Source organism: Felis catus, chromosome B1 (assembly GCF_018350175.1).
Source record: "Felis catus isolate Fca126 chromosome B1, F.catus_Fca126_mat1.0, whole genome shotgun sequence".
NCBI lineage: Eukaryota > Metazoa > Chordata > Mammalia > Carnivora > Felidae > Felis > Felis catus.
This window is the reverse complement of record NC_058371.1, coordinates 59,596,388-59,619,199: the sequence shown is the minus strand read 5'-3', so window position 1 is coordinate 59,619,199 and position 22,812 is coordinate 59,596,388. Positions and strand designations below refer to the sequence as shown.

Here is a 22,812-nt window from a genome sequence, read left to right as displayed (position 1 = left end):
CAACTCACAAGGCCAGCTGGAATTCAAGGGTTAGGGCAACTAGATGGTGCACGTGATGGAAGGGCTTGCCAAGTCACATTACAAAGGGGCGTAGATGCAGAGAGGAGGTTAATTGCAGCCATTTTTCTAGAAAGTCTACAAAGTCTTACCCTACCTACATAATATGGGAATAATCGATAGAGTGTGGGAATCAGAAAAATATCAATTCTCTTAACATTTGCCAATATAATCTTTATTTTACTGGTAAAGTATAGATAAGTATTCAACTTGAAATTAGTTAATACATTCTAGATATAGCTTCTTTCTAATGCTAACTGGGAGGGAATATGTACTGGCAACAAGCATTTACCATGTGCCAGGCAGTGGCCTAAGTGCAACGTATAGCCTGTCACAGGAATAGGTGGTTGGTGGGAGTGTGGAGTCTGGAACTTGACTGGGCTTGATTTCTAATTTTGCCACTCATAAACCAATTTGGGCAAACCAATTTGCCTTATTGTGCTTTAGTTTCCTATCAATAAATGGGCTTATAATAAATCTAAATTGTAAGGTTGACAAAAGGCTTAAGTCTAAATCTATTTTCAGTGCTGATAACTACCTGGTGCCTGATGAGGGCTGTGTAACCATCAGCTGTTGTCACGGTCATGGTCATCATTACCCACAGTAACCCTGTGATGCTTAATGCTTCTTAATTTTATGAGGCATGATTAATACCCTATAGGTAGGTTCTGTTATTTTCTCCTCCAATTTACAGAAAGAATGTTGACGTTCAGGAACGTTGACCACAGTCACAGAGGCAAGATACAGCAAGACCCTTATCCAAGCCCTGACAGCTGGTTCCAGAGTCTGGGCTTTTCACGCTCTACAAGTGCAAGACTGCCACACTGTGTAATGGTAGCTTCCAAAGTAGTTGTCTGTAGGCCCAACATTTACATATTTTGTTCTCCGCCCCCACTCCCCCATTGTCAGCATTTCAGAGAAGGTTGATTTTCCCCACTAACTGCTTTTCGGTTGAGCAGATGTAAAAGGCAGCTGCGTTGTAGTTGAAAGAGCTTCCACACATACTGAACCAAACTAGCTGGAGGAGAATGGAGCCGGAATCTACTGAGCATCTCTCGCGAGCCAAGTGCAGAGATACACACGTTGCAGACATCTCCTTTCATCTTCACAGATACCCCGTTAGGTATACATTATCCCCAATTTATAGGTGAGGAAACCAAGACTGCTCTTGTCCAAAAATCACAAAGCGCAGGTCTGACGGCAAAGTTTTTGCCGCTACACTGAACTGCTAAATTAAATGTAGAGATTCTATTGTGAATAGTAGGTAAAGAGATTCTACGCCAATTGTTGCCTGATTTGTTTGTTTTAGAAAGGCAGGGTGTCCGACTTCTTCAAGGTGACTTCATGGTTTCACTCTGATGAGTTCTTCTGTTCTTTTCACTTCCAGAGGAGATCTGTACCCTGGTTATCGCTGAGACTTTCCCTGAAGATGCAGGGGTCTTTACGTGCTCCGCAAGAAATGATTACGGCTCAGTAACCAGTACTGCCCAGCTGATTGTCACCTCAGGTATGTGAGCAGTAAGAGATCAACTGGGTTCTGCTCCCTGGCATTTAGTGTGTGGCTCACCACAGCAGGAAGAACTACCCCAGAGGAGAGCTCAGCCTTTAGGAATGCCTGCTGCCACTCCAGGAGTTATCCTGACAAACCAACGTCTGGTCAGGAAACAAAGGCTTTGTGGGGAGAGGGCGTAGACATGGAGATGAAGAACAAAAAGATAATGACAGTGCAGCAACTGAACACACATGGGGCTGTTTTCTCAGTCATGCAACTTGGTCTTGGAAACAATGGATCTGGTTTCCAAACATCCGCATACAACCTAGAATCATGCTGACATCAGAAGGCCACCCCTGCATCAGAGGCGCGGTCACTGCTGTCAGCAGTTCCAACTGCAGAGCCGGTACTTATACAAACAAATCCTTATTTAAGCCTCGATTGAAACTTCTGAAAAGGTAATACAAGATAAACCTAATGTAACCCGGAGAAGCCATAAAGATCTTAGAAATCAAATTATCATTGAAAGTGGGCTATAACTCTGATATGAAAAACTGAAGTGGTATATTATACTGTTGAAACCAATACGCAGAACTGCTTGGATATTTTTTAAAACTCAGAAGTGTACCACTAGCAAAGATAACATGAAACGGCTTTTTCCTTTATTTTCTTAGAACTTTACTTGATTACTTTCTGCTATTAGTAAGTAGCTTCACTTTAGTTTGCTTTTTTTTTAATTTTTTTTAACATGTATTTATTGTTGAGAAACGGGGACAGAGCATGGTCATGGGAGGGGCAGAGAGAGGGGGAGACACAGAATCCAAAGCAGGCTCCAGGCTCTGAGCTGTCAGCACAGAGCCCGACGCAGGGCTCAAATTCACAAACTGCGAGATTATGACCTGAGCCGAAATCGGGCGCTTAACCAACTGAGCCACCCAGGTGCCCCACTTTAGCTTGCTTTTATTGCCTCATTTCTGTTATTTATTTTACAGTAGCTTTTAAAATCGTGCTTTGGCCAAGCCTGGCACGTAGTACATACAGTAGGGAACCAAGAAACAGGTTGTAGCTGCATGAGATCGTCTTGGGGAGAACAATGGAACTGCACTTGGATCTCTCTGGAAGAGTAAGAAGTTGGTGCTAGGTGGCAGCAGAGGCACAAACAAGACTGGCTTAAGGATATTAAAATGGAAGTTGTAAATGCTTCCTCGTCTCATTAAGAAATGTCAAGTTCACTGGATTGGTGATGGAGTCGATAGGAATCGGTACTTTAAATGGGCAACAGAAACACCAGTGCCGTGATTGGAGCTGCAGAGCAGGGAGGCCCGCAGGGTTTGTTGCAGAGCTGGCTTGAAGACTGTCCCGTCAGATGGGCATAGCAGTTTCCCAGCAATGTGGCCAAAACTCTGGGCTCTAAGCATCTTATGTGGCAAAAATTGGCATGCGGTATTTCCCATTTTCACCTGGGGTAAATCTGGGAGCCGAACATAATCAACAAATAGTTTTGAGTGTTCAGTTGACCTCAGTAAACCTTTTGAGTCCATTCCTGGAGCTCTGCTGGGCTCTGGGCAAGGTGGGGAATCCAAGGATGACATGATCTTATCACAAGATGCTTTCTGTCTGTTGAGAGTTAACAAGTAAGTTTCTTTTGTACTGAATTACAGCTGTGGCAGTTATCTGAATTGGAAAAACATGATGCGATCATAAGACATTTTACTTTAACTCAGAGTTTTACTTTCCTTAGATTTAAATAAAATGCGTATCCATCATGTACCACATAAAGCCATTATAGTTTGAGCTAATGGGTGGCGTGTTCGTGCAGATCCGCACGGAAATGTGAGCAAACAAAGCATTATTCATTGACGTTATTTGTATTGTCATTTTTTTTTACCAACTTCTGTCTTTAATTGACGTTGTTTGTATTGTCATTTTTTTTTTACCAACTTCTGTCTTTAATCCTGTTTGAAACTTGTTAATAATGAGTTGGTAGCTGGTCTCCCCACTTGTGGCCCCAGTCAGGAAATGAAACAGGTTAACAGTCCCTGAAAACCAGTTTGGAAGAACCAGGTCCTCCAGCTGGCTTTGCTTCTGTACCATAGAAGCAGAGCAGATCTCCCACTGTTTAAACAACTTAACGGGGCGCAAGGGATGCTCAGGTAGTCTATGATAGCTCAAAAATAACAGTTGAACTGTAATATCTTATTATTTTTTTTCCTCTCTTTCCCCTTCCTTAGCCAATGCTGAAAACTGCAACTATGACTCAGTGGGAGAATCCAACAGCGATCACTTCCAACACTTTCCACCTCCCCCTCCCATCTTGGAGACAAGTTCCTTTGAGTTGGCTTCAAAGAAGCCATCCGAGATCCAGCAGGTGAACAGCCCGGAATTAGGACTTAGCATGGCAGCCCTTCAAATGCAGTTCAGTTCTGCTGAGAGGGAGACGAACGGAGTCCATCCCAGCCATGGAGTAAATGGACTGATTAACGGCAAAGCTAACAGTAATAAATCTCTGCCAACACCAGCTGTCCTCCTTTCACCCACTAAGGAGCCACCACCTCTGCTTGCCAAACCCAAACTGTGAGTATTTCTGCATGGTTTTATAATACTTTCCATACCCCTGCTAAATTGCCTTTCTGGCCAGGGAAAACTTTTTGCCTGGACTCAACTATGTGGCAAGTTGCCTTTTCTGCAGGCAAGCTGTCCCTGGCTGATGTGACCTTGCTAACAAGTGCGGGGGTGTAGGGGTTGGGAGGGATGTCCTTCAGTAATACAAAAGATACCTAAAAATAAGGAAGGTAAGTGAGATGCTTGGTCAAATCTACCTTTTGCTAAAAGCTATAACTGGTTTCAGCTGTGAAAATATCGGTCCATGGCCTGGCCTTCCAATGTATAGCAAGGATGTAGCCACTCCCCAAAGGGGATGGGAAAGGAGACCTACTTTGAGCTCTCTATTAAAAACACTTCCAAATGTTTTAAATATAAGAATCAGTAAGGAAATCGGATAGAGATAGGCCTGGGAAGACTGAAAGCTCAGGATGGAAATTCAGTGTGCAGAACCTGGGGAAGGGAACAAAACCAGAGATAACCAGGCTCGTCAGGAAGAAGAGTGCCCCTCACAACGCAACCTACTTGGCTTTGGGATTCCATAGCGCTGCGTATTTCTGTGAATACCATCTTCATATTGGATATCCATTATTTTCTTAGCATGATAAATCTGACATGAGCTGTTTCCGTTGGCACACACAAGCAGAGAGTTGTTATGAATGGAGCCATTACAATGTCAGAGAGAGGCAGAAATCAATTAACTCAATAGGTTCTATCATAGCGTAACAGACCTTGAATTACTGCCCCGATAGGGGTCATTGGAAATGTCAGAGTCCTATAAAATGTACATATATTCTGTGAGGTCATATTTCCATGAGAATGAATTTGCCAGAATCTAGGAGTTATTCTTTGTTTTTCTGGTACTGAACAGCCTACTCTCTTCTCTCTGTCATCAGCTCATTTGTTAGAAATGTCAGAATGTATAAGATATTTCAGTGAGAATATCTTACATGTGTATGTTGCTTTGTTTACTGATTTCATGAACCTTGTTAGACTGATCAACCAGCCAAATGAATGTCTTAAGTTAGCAAATGGGCAGACAGGTTTAGAAAAATAAACTACTGGACAATCTTGCGTTGCAGTTTCAAAAATCTATTACTACGCCACGCTTAATTTTGCATTTCGTCTAAGTTCGTTTTTCAGGTAGTAAGGCTCCTAGGTTTGTGTGCAGTACTGTGAGAGATACCAGGTAAACATTTAATACCTGTGCTCCAGCTCCCCTGAGATGCCAGACAGGTAGAATGGACTCAAAAGTGGCAGCCTTAAAAGAGATTTATACCCTGGTAGCTCCAGCCCATAAAATTAATTGCCGCTGCTGACTCCTTTTATCTTTGTATTTTGAATATGTATTTGTTGTAGTGCTTTTAATGAAATGAGGGACCTGCTGTCTCCAGGGGAAGACTTTTAATGATGAGGACTTGACTTTGCTCTTTGATTAAATGAAGTGTATCGACCATAATGGCTGTCATAAATTGGATATAAATCACAGGCGAGCAAACATGAGGAGCTGTGAACAGGCATTTACAGCCCTTCTTATCTCGGGAGTTTCAGCAGCTCGTCAGCTTGTCGCTCTGCTTTACAGGGATGCTCGTGTGCGTGACGGGGGCAGGCATGTCCACAAAAGAGAACAGTTCTGTGTGGATTAAGAAGATGAGTAGCTTAAGCACAGGTTTGAGAAATGAGACCATGATTTGCTTAGTAGTCAGATTTTCAGTACAATTTAAGTTATAGGAGAAATGGACTTCAGTGTTTAATATCCATATAAAGGGGTTACTCCCCCTTTCATAAGGAAATTCAGGGAAAGGCAGAGTACCTAATCACAAAACCTGGTAGCTTAGAAGTAACATTACTCGTACCAGGTTTTGCCATTGTGTTTTTTTTCCCAAATTTTTATGTGCTTAAATATATCCTTACAACGTCACTTAATGCTTTTCATATTGTATAATTACCTGCCGTTTGCTAGGCAGAAAATAATTTGTGATGACACTTTCAAAATATATATATTTCAAAGTTTTCTTATGAGGTATAATACTTTTGGGGCACCTGGGTGGCTCAGTCGGTTGAGCGTCTGACTTTAGCTCAGGTCATCTCATGGTTCGTGGGTTCGAGCCCTGCATCAGGGCTCTGTGCTGACAGCTCAGAGCCTGGAGCCTGTTTCAGATTCTGTGTCTCCCTCTCTCTCTGCCCCTCCCCCACTCGTGCTCTGTCTCCCTCTGTCTCAAAAATAAATAAACATTAAAAAAAAATTACATGAGGTATAACAGCTTTTTTTGGATTTGTTTTAATTACAAAGTAAATGCATACTCAATGTGCCAATTCAAACAATACAGAAGTAATTAAAGACAAAGTTCATGCTATTTGTTCTTCCTCTTCCATCCCGCCTTTTTCAAATAACCAGTGTTACTGGTTTAATCTGGTCTTTCCCTCCTTTATTATCATCATCTTTTTTGAAAAGGTTTTATCGTTGGTTTAAAAGTTATATCCATTGATAGAGGAATGCTCAATCATTCCATTGAATGACATCTATGAATAACTTAGAATGGCATTGAAGTTATTAACAGAGACTACAGGTAACTACCGAGTAAAATTCTTACATGTGTCTGTCTTTTTTCGTATGTTGGGAAAATGAAATTTTGCCTTTTATGGTTGACAGTGAAAAACTATGCATCACTCTGATCTTTTTCCATTAGCCTGTGATTTTATTCCCTTTTATGAAAGGAGAGGCTTCTACTTTGGTGCTTTATGGCATTTTGTTCTTCTGAATCCTTCGTAACCAAACAAATAGGAAACAATTAGGAGGGGGCAAATAATAGGAATTAAAACATTTACTCTTGTAATATGCTAACCTGGAAATCACCTTTGACCTAACAGACTCCTGAGGAAAGATCATTTTCAAAAAGAAAATCTCTGCATTTTTTCTCTCAGTAGTTCCAGTACTGATCATGAGAAGAAAAAAAAAATCAAAGACTAAAAGGAAAAGATAGAAATGTCATGAATTCTCTTCTTTAGCAAGGTCCAACCACAATCCCTTATTACCCAACAGAAGTCCTCACCAATAGCTTTGCAACCCTCCCAGACCTCCAGCTGAGTCCTTCCCACCCGTCCTGAGGGTGAGTTTCCTGGTTTGGTGTCATGTTGGCCTCTACTTCAGTTTCTGCATCTCTCAGTGTCTTTGTCTCAGATACTGTCCCTCAAGTAGAGGTTTAACACAGTTCAATATAGGCTATTCAGTAAGTGCCATATGCTAAGCACGGTGCATTTGTGGCATAACTGACCACTTGCTGTAGGAACAGAAGTGCACTTAGAACACTACACAGGAAAAAGTATCATGCGTGAGAGTTAGTTATGTGACCGAGTGTCTGATACTCATGATCTTCTGTCACAATGCAAAGAAAAGAAGCAACATGGTGCTTAAATCTTCCTTCTTATCAGAGAAAAAGAGAAAGGAATAAATATAAACCTAACTTATGAAGTATTTGTTACATTACTTTCCTTGTTCAGAGTGCATCAGATTAGCCTGTTGCCTCCCACTCTCTGCAAATTGTGTCTGAAGGTTCAAAATAAACATAGGGCTCAGTTTGTTAAGAGGAAACAAAATCCCTGCTTCTCTTTATTCCTGCCAAAACATAGTCCTTCAAAGGCATGGACGTGCGTGGGATCCCCAGGAATAAACCATGGAGGGAGACTTGTGAATGCCAAATTTAGTAGGTGATTTGCAAAGCATATAGAAAAGCATGGTCATGTTTTTCCACTGAGCTCACCTCCTAAATTTGACCAAACAATATATGAATAACAGGCTGTTTTCAAATCTCATTTATTTCTTTGTTTTGAATATTCTTCCTCCATCTTGTGGGAGGGAGGTAGAATATAAACTTGTGGAAGAAGCAACATGAGAAGTCAAAAGGGAGATTTCTGAAGGATGAATCAATGGACAAGTCTTTACACCCAGAAACAGGACAGGTCAGCAGATAAAATGATACACATTTGCCACTCTAATGCCAGTAATATGCACCTTAGCATGAAAAATCATGCCCTTTCTCCTGTATTGCTGATAAAACAAATTCCTAAATGCCAAAAAAAAAAAAAATCCATGCCCTTTGACTGGAAGGATGGCAGTAAGCTGTTTTCAGAATTTTTACATGCTTAATCAACAGCAAAACTAGATAGGGACTTAACTCTCTCTGCACCTGTTCTTCCTGCTTTCTCTTCGCCTAACCTCTAAAGAGAAAACAGCATCATTTCCTATCTGAAAGGGGTAAAATGATTTCAGCCTGAATCAGGCTTTTCGAAATAATTGCATTTCACTGCCTTTGTTTATGTCTTTCTTCCTTCTCTCAGTCCCACCCTTAGACCTAATTGTTCTGCACTTCTTGTCTCAAGAGAGGGGCATGTCCTATAAACTTATTCATACTGAAGGTAGTGGGGATTTTATGTGTCACCTCAGTGCAGTTGTGGACTGACAAAGTGAATCTACATCTTTGTTTTTTTTTTTTTTAATTTTTTTTTTCAACATTTATTATTTATTTTTGGGACAGAGAGAGACAGAGCGTGAACAGGGGAGGGGCAGAGAGAGAGGGAGACACAGAATCGGAAACAGGCTCCAGGCTCTGAGCCATCAGCCCAGAGCCCGACGTGGGGCTCGAGCTCACGGACCGCGAGATCGTGACCTGGCTGAAGTCGGACGCTTAACCGACTGCGCCACCCAGGCGCCCCGTGAATCTACATCTTTGTAATAATAAGCACTGTGTAAGTCAGACTCCCGTCCTTTGACTGCATGTGCAGGAAGGAGGATGATAGGTTTGAGAGATCGAGGACGAGGAAATAGCAGCCTGTATCCCTGTCTTTATCAGTGATTGAACTGTGCGTGGCTTGCTATATTTGGAAGTTCCTTAAGGTTTCCTCCACACTGCAAGCACAAGTTGTTCCCTTGCCTGGAATGTTCTACTCCCCAGAATGTTCTGCTACTAATAGTTGGCTCCTTTTTGCTTTCAACTCCCAGCTACATGTCACCACCTCCCCTGACCACCCAAACTAAAGCAGCTACCCAGCCATTCTCTAATAAATCATCCACTTTAATTACCACAGAGCGTGAAACTCATTCTGATAGCTTCTTGTTGACTTGCTTGTTAGCATGTGTATTGCTTTTGCCCCATTCTTAGAATGTAAGCTTTTTGAGTGTAGAAACCTTGACCTTTTTTCACTGCTTTTTTAACCAGACCTAGATCAGGGCCCAACGAATAGTATGCTCAAGAATATTTTTGAATGAATGAAGCAAAGCTAGACCAATGAAAAGGAAGAGCGAGCTCTCCCACTTTTAGAGCAAGCCTATTTGTTCCACTTAACTTCATACCTAGATACACTGTAAGACTTCTGTTTTCAAACCTCACCAGTTCCAGAGTTTTCCCACTGTGTCATACTTTTCCAACTGATATCATTCACCTTATAAATGGGATGGTATGAAGAATTAAGTAAAAATCCCATGGAATAGAATTACATTGGAAAAATTCATCCAGCCAAGTTGCTCAATTTGGGAACCCTTTTCAACTTCTTCTTCATTTCTCCTGTTGTTTCATTTGATCAACATCTTACTTTAAAACATTATGGAGAAAGTGAGACATTTGGAAGGTCCAGAAGGACATTTTTCCTCTCTGGTACATACTTGCAATTTTTTTTGGCCACAGTACAATCGAACTGCTAGTTCAAGGTGTGTGTACTTGACATGTTAACACCCCCATCAGATGCCAGACTCTTGATGAAAGGCTGAGAGCTTCTGTGCTACTCCCTTCCTGTCCTGTTGATGTTGGACTCCTGCTCCAACTCCACTGTGTGGCTTGGTCAGTATAACTTAGGAAGTTGAACATTTTTCCATCCTTCACCTCTACTAGTTGGGGTTGAAGAACTCACTATATCACTGACCTCAGAATATAAATGGTTTCTTAGGCTCTATTTTACAAGCCTTACCTTATAGGTTTACGTGCATGAGCACGTACACACACACACACACACACACACACACACACACACACACACACACAGAGGCAAGGAGAAGGTCAGCACAACAATTTGAGGCAAACTAAGCAACAAAGGTCAAGGAGATGTAATCATAAAGCAATTATGAAGACGTCCTTAAGTGTACATAAATGTATTTAAAAATCTAGCACACTTCATCCTCTCAATAATTGAGCATCTATAAAGTGTTAGGTAGTGTTGGCTACTGAAGACACAAAGATGAAAAAGACAAAAGCATCGCCTTTGAATAATCTATATAATCTAGTGATCTCTAAGATCATATTGGCAAGCACATACACAAAAATTCTGCCCATCTTTTAACATCATGTCAATGTTGTAGACAAATGACGGATTCCTAGATGAATTTCATTGCAATCCAGTTGCCTTCTTTTCCCATTTAATGTTTGGAAGATAAGCCATTCTGCTTTTGATCCTGAAAACTTAATAGGCATCAGCTTCTGTTTCTGGTTAAGTGATTTTTGTTATCTGCTGAGTCTAGTCAAATACCAAAGCAGTTTAATAGTGAAAGTGCAAACTACGGAATCAGCTGGGCCTTCAAAATAATATTAGGGCAAAAAAAAAAAAAATAGGGCTGAAAGTATTGTTTTAAATTTGTTATAAAATCACATGCTTGCAAACACACACACACACTCAGGCTCACACTCACCAAGCACATTGGAGAATGGTGAATAAGGAATGTAGGCAAGATCACGGGCCTACTTCTGAAGCACCTGGCTGTGCACGTAGATATGGGCTCTTCATAAATAGAGTATAATGATGACTTTGCATTAACACTGTTGGTGTTGGATCACTTTAAAAACAACCCCTCCCTGAAATGGAAAATTCAATCAAGGAATTTCCTGAAGTGTGAAACTTAACTAAGGAATAACATTTTGATGTATTCTTCCTCATGTGTTTTTTTTTTTCATGTAAAAATTGGCTCTCAGTGTCACATTCTTAGATATCAGGATAACGGTGCTCTGCTCTGCTAGCGTTTCGGTGAATGTAATGTTTTCATTACACTTACAAAAGGAGGTTGAGTCCTTACTTTTATGGCTAGTCATCTTATTTTGGGTCTAAAATATAGTTGGAGATACTTACAGATACCCCATGTACATTCAAAGTGGTGCTCAACCATCTGTAAGAAATACTGTATGTACATTTCAAATATTAGATGCTTTCCATGAAAGAGTAACTTGATGGCGTAATATTTCTTTAACATTTGCATCTCATCTTGTCTCATTATGTGTGAGAGCTCCTTCAGTGATTACAAAGTAAGTTGAAAGAAGTCCCTACTGGGTAGAGGCTTTTTTGAAGAGAGAGGGGCTCAGCTCAGAGATAAGAGGGAGCCACATATGAACAGTATGCCCAGAGATTATGCTGTGGATCTCCTGTCAAAACAGCAATATAGTGTTAAGCCCCAAGAAACCAGAAACAAAATTATATGTGCAGCTTAATATGAACTTCATGAAAAATAAGCACCTAAATCAACTAAAATGTGTATTCTATCTTAGAAGGAAGTACGTCAGAATACTACCAATGGTTCTTTGGTGGAGTTTTGAGCAGGTTATCTTTTCTTGTTAACTAGTCCTGATTTTCCAACTTTTCAACAATAAGGTTTATTATTTTTGTAATTAAACAAAAAGAATTGTTTTAAAGGAAATAAGCACTTCGAATTTTGTCTCCTCCATCGTCTCTTCTGCATTTAACCTCAGCTCATTTTTCTCTTCATCATAGATGCTCCCTTCTCCTTAACAGTAACCAAGCTCGATTTTGCACACAGTTGGAAGCAGGATGTTCTGGCATCCAATGCTCTCGCTTCCCCTCTTGGAGCTCCTCTCTTCTAGAAGCCAGTGACTTCAGGATTCCATATGGGTTTCTAGAACACACCCCAGGAAGCTCTCCACAGACAATGTCCTAAACTCGTAAATGACTTCACTTCTCCATAAACACTCTCCTTAACACCCCCACACCAACCAAAACTTTCTTTCAGTTGCACATTTCAAAAGTGACAGGAATAAAATAATTTTTCACTTTAAAGCTCAAAATAAGCCAGCTGTTTTAAAGACCAGCCTTTAATGTATAGTCCATACAAGGCCTTGCACAGAAAGTAGGATGAAAACGTTACCCTCAAGAACAGCAGTGAAGGAGAAGAGATGTGGTAAAAGAAAACTGAGATCCCAAGTCAAATAACAATATTATCAGTAACATATGTGATGAAGGCACCTGCTGAAATAGGAATAATGTTGTGATTACCACGAGATTAACAAGAGTGAAAAAGTGGGGCGCCCCGGTAGCTCAGTCGGTTAAGCATCTGGCTCTTGGTCTCAGGTCATGATCTCATGGTTTGTGGGATGAAGCCCCACATTGGGCTCTGTGCCAACAGCATGGAGCCTACTTAGGATTCTCTGTTTCCTCTCTCTGTCCCTCCTCTGTTTGCACTCTATCTTCCAAAATAAATAAATTTTAAAAATAGCTTAAAAAATAAGAGTGAAAGGGGCACCTGGGTGGCTCAGTTGGTTAGGCAACTGACTTCGGCTCAGGTCATGATCTCGCGGTTTGTGAGTTCGAGCCCCGCGTCGGGCTCTGGGCCAGACAGCTCAGAGCCTGGAGCCTGCTTCAGATTCTGTGTCTCCCCCTGTCTCTACCCCTCCCCTGCTCATGCTCTGTGTCTCTCTGTCTCTCAATAATAAATAAACATTAAAAAATAAAAAATAAGAGTGAAAAGGCTGAAGAGAACTCTGAGAAGTGATCACAAGTACGTAGAAAGGAATCACGTATTTCTTAGCAAGAGTGAAAACCCATACTAGACTCAGTGAGCATGTTCTGTGACTTTCTTTCAGTCATACACTGTACTCTGAAGGGAGGAGCTGGAACAATGGGGACACTGTAATATTTAATGTTATGATCCTTGAGAAATGTCACTGACATCTATCATTGTTTTAAAAAAAAAACAACTCTAGAAAAACTTATTTTTAAAGGGCACCTGGGTGGCTCAGTCAGTTAAGCAGCCAGCTCTTGATTTCGGCTCAGATCGTGATCTCATGGTTCATGAGTTCGAGCCCCACATCGGGCTCCATGCTGACAACACAGAGCCTGCTTGGGATTCTCTCTTTCCCTCTCTCTCTGCCCTTCTGCTCCCTCTCAAAATAATAAACATTTTTTTAACTCAAAAATTTAAAAAAGAAATCATCACTCAAGCAGTGTGTGGAGTCAGAAGGGAAGGCAGATTAGGCAAATTCAGGACCTTCAGGGGAAAGAGATCTGACTTCAGAAAGTGGAAGTAATCCCAAGAGTGAAAATGACTCAAAGGGAGGGTGAGATGGGAAAATAGGAAAAGGGGACAGTGGTTGTGATCAGAAGACTCTGAAAGTTCAAAACCTTAAGAAAGAACGAACCTTCAAGTGATAAAGGAATTTAACAGATGTCTGTTTAAGTGGAAGTTAAGGTCACAGGAGTAGAGGAAATGAAGTCAAGATGCTAGAAGAACTTAACATGGATGATGGCCAAAGGTGATGGCAGGAAATGAAAGGCTAAATAGTAAAGTCATTGAGAAAAGTGAGGAAATGGCAGAGGTTGTTGGTGAAAAGCAAGGAAGAAAGAGTGATTATGGGTGGAGCACACAAACTTCAATAAAGAAGAGATGCTGGGTGATGATGGCAAAACTGTTCTAAGAATAGCTTTGGGGAACAGGGAGCATGCAGAGCCCTCTGTGCTCAGAGAAGGTCCTGATGAAGTTAGTGACATCATCAAGGAAAGACAGATTTCAGTTAAGGCAAAAGCATTTCTATTGAAAATGGAAACAGAGGATATTGGTTAGAAATAGTCAAAGAAGGGGCGCCTGGGTGGTGCAGTCGGTTAAGCGTCCGACTTCAGCCAGGTCACGATCTCGCGGTCCGTGGGTTCGAGCCCCGCGTCAGTCTCTGGGCTGATGGCTCAGAGCCTGGAGCCTGTTTCCGATTCTGTGTCTCCCTCTCTCTCTGCCCCTCCCCCGTTCATGCTCTGTCTCTCTCTGTCCCAAAAATAAATAAATGTTGAAAAAAAAAAATTAAAAAAAAAAAAAAAAGTCAAAGAAGCCCATAGACAATGGAGGATCCGGGGGACAGCTGAAGAAGGAAACACCACAAGAGGGCTCTAAGTAGAGGTTTGCATCCAGAGAGGTGAGGTGAGAAAATAAGGCAACAAGAATATCCCAGGGGATCACTTGCTGTTATTTCATGAAGATTATTTGTAGTTGGAAGTTGATAGAGCCATTTCTAGTATAATTCATACTTCTTTTTAGTGCCCTATTTATTTCAGTTACATTTCAGCACCATGATCCATTTCGGAGTTCCTAACCTTTTCTATCCAAGGAAGACCTTGAGTTGGGTTTTTATTGAATAAGCCTATTTCCTACATTTGGATATTTTAAACAATTGTTCTCAATTAATGAGTCTCTGAGCCATATATATTGAATTTCACTTTGTGTCTTCAGTTTCTACTATTGGAGAATTTATTTCCGTGCACTTTAGGCTAAAATATGTCAGGTTGCCAATTTTTTACCATTGATTTATTTTTTCTGTGAACGTGTAAGTTTCTCATTCAAACTAATACATCACCTAATGGTGAGAACATTAGTAATAGGGAAGTTTATTTTAGTTGGTTTCTATTACATGTGAAAAAGCGGACTATTCACTTTCTCAACAAACCTAAGAATGACTGCTTCCTTACTTGACTACAGTTATGACTATACAAACCTTGTGGATAACACTGGAATTGATGCAGATTTTTGAAAACCTTTTCCATATGTGGCAAGGAATTAGATATTCTTTCATTTGGTTTTAAGAATAATTTATACATTAAGCTAATTTAACAAAATATGCAGATTTTCATGAAACGAGGTGGCTGGATAAATCACATACAAAATTGAGCACATAAATTTGCTTCATTGTTCAAAAGAGAACTGTACATTAATTGTAGAGTCTCGAACTTTGCTGAACTAGGTTCACGTCTTCTGACCTCTGGATGTGAAGGTTCCCACTGGTATAATACTGCCTCCTCTGTTTATGAAGGCTTTTGTTAGTATATATGTTGATTGTAGGGGCACCTGGGTAGCTCAGTCGGTTGAGCTTTGACTTTGGCTTGGGTCATGTCCTTGCTTTTCGTGAGTTCAAGGCCTGCATCGGGCTCTGTGCTGACAACTCAGAGACTGGAGCCTGTTTTAGATTCTGTGTCTCCTTCTCTCTCGGTCCCTTCCTGGCTCACGCTCTATCTCTCTGAAAAATTAACATCAAAACAAAATTTTTTTAAGTACACACGTTGATTGTAAAGGTTTTTGATGATGCTCAGCGAAATACCTTAGGAAATATATCCATCTATTTAATTTCTGCATCCACATTCCCACTGTGTTTTCTCTACCCCATCTCAATTCAGAAACCTTAGAAATGTATTTGCTCTGTGCCCTCCTCCATTTCACAATGATCTTTACATCTGTTTTTTTTTTTTAATTTTTTTTCAACGTTTATTTATTTTTGGGACAGAGAGAGACAGAGCATGAACGGGGGAGGGGCAGAGAGAGAGGGAGACACAGAATATGAAACAGGCTCCAGGCTCTGAGCCATCAGCCCAGAGCCTGACGCAGGGCTCGAACTCACGGACCGCGAGATCGTGACCTGGCTGAAGTCGGACGCTTAACCGACTGCACCACCCAGGCGCCCCTACATCTGTTTTTTTTTTTATTTAAGTTGAATGATGTATGTATCTACAGTAGGTAGTGAGGGACTCCGGCTGCAAGCCTCCTGATATGAGGCTAGTAAAACCGTGGAATCACTAACATTACCATCCAAATATTTTTGCTTCATTATATATGTCAGGAACCAAAAAGAGTAGGTGCAGCTATCTGGTATTCTTTTTCTTCAAAAGAGTTTGTAAATAGGTCAAATATGGGTAATTACATGCCTCAGCTATAATTTTAAACTTGCTGCTTTCCTAGTAATTGCCATTAAATGTGAAGGTTGTGAAAGATTTTTGGAAAGACCGCAAAATATTTTCTTGTCCTTGTTTTTTTCTTTGTTGAAATAGTTCATATGCCATCTGGTTTCAGGAATGTATCATTAAATGCAATGTTTATAGCAAAAAAAAAAAAAAAGCCATAAAAGATGGCCTCAGTACAAAGCACTGAAAAGTTAAAATGTCTTTTCTTCTCTGTACTTTCTAAAACAGAGTTTATAGTTTGGACTTCCAAATACTTTTAGCCACAGAGGTAAATCCTTGCTCCGGATGACTGTGTTTTCATGTCTTGTGCCCTCCTTTCCTTCATAGCTCTTGCTTTCTTCAAAGGGCATCCTTTAAAAGAAATGCGAAATGTTCACATTTATTTGTATTCTACCACAAAGCAACTTTTCACATAGAGGAGAGGATTATTCATGATGAAGCATTCTGGAATAACATCAAGAGTTTCACTGCATGTTTGTTCTAATTATTCTACCATTAGAAAGCAGAATTATATTTAGTTGTGTCATTAAATTTTTCTGATACTAAACAGCTGCCTTATTAGAGAGAAATAAAGAATTTTTTGTTTTTACCAAAAATTGGCAGAGGTTTCTAAAAGCAACTGGATGGCTCCAGAACATCCCTTTACTTGAGGGACCCCGTCCCCATTTCACCATTTCACCATTTCACCATGCTATTAGCTGGAGAGAAATTTGTATGTTGTTATTTTGCATCATAACTAATGAACAAAAGCTGTTGACTCTACAGTTCTGCCTGGTGCTATCCCATAAGCGGCAGTTCTGCGTTTGCTTTGTATCTGGTGTTGTAGCTGATCTGCTGTCTTCTCATACGGGAAGATCTTGGAGTAGATGAAATGCAGGCAGGCAAATAAGCAGACTTGAACCTAGGTCCAGCTCGGGCATCAAACATAGACATCTGGATTTGGATGGAGTGAGGAGAATGCAAAGGGTCCGTGCTAGTGGGAGACATCTGAGAATCTGGAGTATTTTGGAGGAGCCCATGCTGCAACTCCAAGTCTGTGTCATGGGGCTGGGTGGGAGGTTGCTTTGAGTTAAATTGACATTTTCGTAAGAGTGTAACCTCTGAAAAGGGACCAGAAGTTACCCCAACTTTGTAGATGTCTATGGATGTATAAATGAAAATTTTGAATTCATGTCCTTCTTCCAGATCCATATCAGTCTGAATTGTATACTCCGGGTCAACAAGAATAAGTAAATTTCAGATGATATGAGAAAATAGACATGTTCCTCTTGCTAACTGCATTCCCCTTGGTTTATGAGCAGTCTGTCAGATATAAGCCCAGATGAATAGGTCTTTTTCCCCCCTCATGTCAAATTTCCTCCATGATCTATTTTCAGAGGAAATTTATAAACATCAGTATTTTTTATTCTAGGAAACAACCTACTCATTTCTGGGTTCTGGTGAATTCAGCATGTGCTTCAGTACACTGTTTAAAGGTAGAATAGGATTATCGTGGAATTTATAAAAATTGAGAAACCACTATATACGGGCATAAGCCAAGAGATTCTACTTTGCACCAAGCACTCCACCCCTAATAAAGTCAAGTAATAGTTTGGATATTTATTCTGATAGAAGCCATTGTTGTCATCCTGTATTTAGGACAAGTAGACATTTTTAACATTTTTTTTTTCCTCCAGAAACTCTTACTGCTCCTGGTTATGTAACCTGGTCATGTTTCATATTGATATGACATTTTAAAATAAAGGATTATTCCTTTAGTACAAAAAATTACTTCAGAGGCTTTGCACAAATACAAGCGATCATTATTAATTATTATTGACGTATTTGGCACATTTGTGCTTTATTTTCCAGTCTTGGTCTTGTTTTGTTTTGTTTTTGGTTGTTTGTTTTTTTTTTGTTTTTCTGTTTTTGGTCGGGTCTCATTGGGACCATCAGTGCACCTAGTCAGCCTTTTTTTTTTTAAGTTTGTTTATTTTTGAGAGAGAGAGACAGAGCATGAGCGGGGGAGAACAGAGAGAGTGGGGGACACAGAATCCAAAGTAGGCTCCAGGCTCTGAGCTGTAAGCACAGAGCCCAGCAAACCCACAAACCATGAGATCATGACCTGAGCCTAAGTTGGATGCTTAACCGACTGAGCCACCTAGGTGCCCCTAGTCAGCATCTTCTTAAATATTGTTTTTCTCGTGACATCTTCCTGCTGCAAAAGGAGTGCCTCTGAAATGCAGAAGATCTCCCTCTTGGAATTCCTCATCCTCTGCCCCTTCTTGACCGTCTCTCAAGGCTTAGCGCACAGCCATACAGCTGGTACCCTAAAACTTCCCTTCAGTGTCATCCTGGAAGTGGTTTTCACCTTTTTTCCTATGCCAGCTCACTTGATTCCTAAAGGCCGTCTGTTTCACTTTTTTGTTTTATTCTCTTATTTACCAGAAGCACACCTTCCAGTAGCTCTCAGAGAAAGAGTGTAGGACAAAGTCTTTTTTAGACCCTACTTCTCTGAAAAATTTTTTATTCTATCCTCACACTGAATTGATAGTTTGGCTGGGTTTATAATTCTAGATTTGGCCTAAGAACTTTTAAAGAATTGCTTTAGATTCTTATAGTTTCTTGTGTTTGAGGAGTCCAGTGACAGTCTGCCTTCTGGTCCTTTGTGTGTGACTTTTTTTCCTCCTAGAATACATAAAATCTTCTCTTTATCCCTGGTACCCTGAAGTTTCTTCGAAGATATACAGTATTTTTCAGATACGGTAGAGGATATTTAGTAGCCCTTTCAATCTTAAAGCTCCTGTGTATACATTCAGGAAAATTTTCCTTATTATATTTTATTTCCTCTTCACTTTCTCTGTTCTCTCTTCCTGAAACTTGTATGTTACCCTGATGCTAGAACTTCTAAACTGATGTTTTCATTTTCTTGCCAATTTTCACTGCACTTTCTGTAGATCTCTTCACCTTTGTCTTCCAAATGTTCTGCTGAATTTATTTCTTATTTTTTTCCCCAAGACTTTCTTTCATTCTCTAATTTTTTTTATGGCATCCATCTCTTTACAGATGTCAGTCATTGGAGTTTACTTTTTTGGGGTAGGGTGACTGTTGTGACTGTTGTTGTAATTTAGCTCCCTCACTCCATTCCATGTATTTTCTCTCTTCAAGTTCCTTTTCTTCTCAGTATTTATTTGGACTGAATTTCATGTTTGAGGGTCTTTGGCACCAACAAATTGACTGGGAACTGTGATTGGTTGGGATTTGTCAGCTGGTAGGCATTACCCTAAGATTGAACAAGGACCCCAGATGCTAATATCTATAGGTCTTTTCTCAGAGGTTAATCAGTTGTGCCAGAAAGAAAGGCACTCGATTTCCTTCCTTGAGAAACTGTGGACAGGACTGGTGTTTGCTCAGTGGACAGCATTTGGGAGCTGAAGAGGGGAAGGGGCTGTCTTTCATCATTCAGTAGATACATTCATTTAATTCTGTGTCCTCATTTTCAACCTCTTCTCTTGCTCCTTCATTCTGTTGTACCAAGTGTTTCTGGATCTGTTTCCCACTGGCTCTGTGACTCTATACTGGAAACCTCCTGTCTCCTACATGGTGGAGGAGGAATGGTGGACCAGCTGCAAGAGTAGGGGGATGAGTGGAGATGGCTGGTCTCCTACAGACTTTGAACCAATCCTCTTGAATTCAGCTCCATCCCTTTCTCCCACCTTCAGAGGATTCTAGTGATCAAGTTTTCTGTTGCTCAAGTTAGCTTCCTTCTTGTGTGCTTCACCTTCTGTAGCACTTAGATTTCCACTTTCCACTCCTGCTAACTTGATGATGACTCATCCATTCACTTTTTATTCCAATGAACTATTACAACGTTTTACTTCTTTTCTCTCTCTCTCTCTCTCTCTCTCTCTCTCTCTCTCTCTCTCTCTGCCTCCCTCCCCCCTCCCTTTATTTAGGATTTAAGGGAATAAGCAAAAATAAATGCATCCATTCAGTCACCATTTTTATTTTTATTAAATTTTTTTTTTTTAATTTTTGACAGAGCATGAGCAGGGGAGGGGCAGAGAGAAAGGGAGACATAGAATCCAAAGCAGGCTCCAGGCTGTGAGCTGTCAGCACAGAGCCCAATGCAGGGCTCGAATTCATGAACAGCGAGATCATGACCTGAGCTGAAGTTGGATGCTCAACAGACCGAGCCACCCAGGTGCCCCTCAGTCCACCATTTTTAAATAGATGCCAATTTATGGCTTTGGACCTTCTTTTTTAATTATTTAAATTCAAGTATAAAAAATATATATAAAAAAATAAAATAAAATAAATAAATTCAAGTATAGTTAATATACATGTTATATTAGGTTCAGGTGCACAATATACTGATTCAGCAATTCTATATGTCACTCACTGCTCATAACAAATGTACTCCTTAATCCCCATCACCTATTTCACCCATCCCCCACTCACTCTGGTAACCATCAGTTCTCTGTAGTTAAGAGTGTTTTTCTTGGTTTTTCTCTCTCTCCTTTCTTTTCCCCTCCCTCCCTCCCTCTCTTTTTTGCTTGTTTGTTTTGTTTCTTAAATTCCACATATAACTGGAATCATATGGTATTTGTCTTTCTTTGACTTATTTCACTTAGCATTTTACTCTATAGCCCCATCCGTGTCATTGCAAATGGCAAGATTTCATTATTTTTGGTGGCTGATTAATATTCCATTGTATATACATACAACTCTTCCTTATCCATTCGTCAACTGTTGGGTACTCTAATTGCTTCCGTATCTTGGCTATTGTAAATAATGCTTCTATAAACCTTGGGGTGCATGTATCCCTTCAAATTCATGTTTTTGTAATCTTTGGGGAAATACCCAGTAGTGTAATTGCTAGATCATAGGGTAGTTCTATTTTTAACTTGAGGAACCTCCATACTGTTTTCCAGAGTGGCTGCACCAGTTTGCATTCCCACCAACAGTGCATGAGTGTTCTTTTTCGTCATATCCTTGCCAACACCTACCTGTTGTTTCTTGTGTTGTTGATTTTAGCCATTCTGACAGGTGTGAGGTGACATCTCATTGTAGTTTTGATTTGCATTTCTCTGGTGTTGAGTGATGTTGAGCATCTTTCCATGTGTCTGTTGGCTATCTGTATGTCTTCTTTGGAGAAATTTCTGTCCATGTCTTCTGCCCACTTTTTAATTGGATTATTTGATTTGGGGGTGTTGAGTTTATAAGTCTTTATATATTTTGGATACTAACCCTTTACTGGATATGTATGTCATTTTCAAATATCTACTCCTATTCCATAGGTTGCATTTTAGTCTCATTATTTCCTTTGCTGTGCAGAATGGACCTTCTTTTTAAAGGAAGATATTTTTTCTGCCTCAGAAGGCAGTACAGGACAGAGACAGAATCTCTACCACTGACAAACGAGGTGACCTTGGATAAGCATCCCACTGCCCCTAAGTCTAAGTTTCTTCTTCAGTAAAAGGGAATTATGACAGTACCTATTCCATAGGATGGCGGTCATGTGAAATAATGTGCTGTCCTAGAACATGCCATGGGGCAAGTACTCAGCTAATATTAGCTATCATTGTTTTGTTATTATAAGAGAATGTTAACAATAAATCCATTGTTACTTTACATATAAAAAGTTTCTGAAATAAGCAACTCACAAAACTTGCAAAAAACAAGTGAATTCTTTATATTCTTTTTTCCTTTCTCTACCTTAAAAAGATGGTACGGGAAAAAAATATATTAACAGCAAAACCACTGACCAATTAGGAGAAGTTTTTGTTTTCATTAAAATCACCCTAGGGTTCATAGAAATTATACGTATTAACTCCAGTGGGCTAAATATCAGAAATGGGGGTAGTGATAATAGTAGGCTACAGATGTCAGGCTACAAAATGTTGATGGACATCTTGTTCTTTTGTATAAGCTTAGATATGCAGCCATGCAGAAATCAGTGTTGACAGACCATTTTGTGTGATATGTTACATACTCATAGCTAAAGGCTGAAAATTCATACTCACCATGCTTTCTGCTTTGAAATATTGGAGCCTTCAAAACACTTTATTTTAATAACCAACTGAGATTTCATTAGGGAGATGTTTGTAAATGTGCCGAGGCCTAGAGACATCTTCTCCTATGACAAAGAACTGTGCAAAATAAAATATACCTAGAATTTCTATCCAAGTGTCTGGCATCCAAGAAATCCCTATTCTACAATATCATGTGTACAGAATTTCCTACGAACTAATGCTTTTCTTTCCCATTCTCTTAAAGTTCCCACTTTTCCTTTTCCCCTCCTGTTAGGTATTTGACTGACTTAGAGGCAGATATAACTAGTAAATAATTTGAGAATCAAATCTGGAGATGATCTGGAGACTGCTTGAATCATTATACACAAAAAGAAAATGAATATGTGTTATTTGGGATAAGCCCAGAACAACCTGAATTGACAGTGAAGGAATCCAGTAGCCTTTTCTTGGAAAAAGCCAAACACTCCTCCACTCTTCTCTGCTGCTAAGCCAGGCAACATCACTAGAAGTTCAGAATCATGCCAGGTGTGTGTAGAAAGGTTACTTCAGACCAGGGATCATGACCAGAAAATTCAAAAAAGCATAGGGTGTTTAAGAATGGTTCCAAAAGTAAACATGAGCACAGAGTACAATTCTTCCCTTTTCTTAATCCTAATTCAGTTCTTT

At 40.1% G+C, this 22,812-nt stretch overlaps 1 protein-coding gene across 7 annotated transcripts in view; it reads left to right on the top strand.

The window, feature by feature from the left end:
* PALLD (palladin, cytoskeletal associated protein) overlaps nt 1-22,812 on the top strand; it is a 408,455-nt gene that overhangs the window by 204,284 nt on the left and 181,359 nt on the right. For all 7 annotated transcript variants that reach the window (XM_045055693.1, XM_045055692.1, XM_023252685.2 and 4 more), the window contains 2 exons: nt 1,445-1,564; nt 3,781-4,123. In XM_045055693.1, the coding sequence (XP_044911628.1) occupies nt 1,445-1,564; nt 3,781-4,123 (463 nt within the window). The remainder of the gene's footprint in view (nt 1-1,444; nt 1,565-3,780; nt 4,124-22,812) is intronic.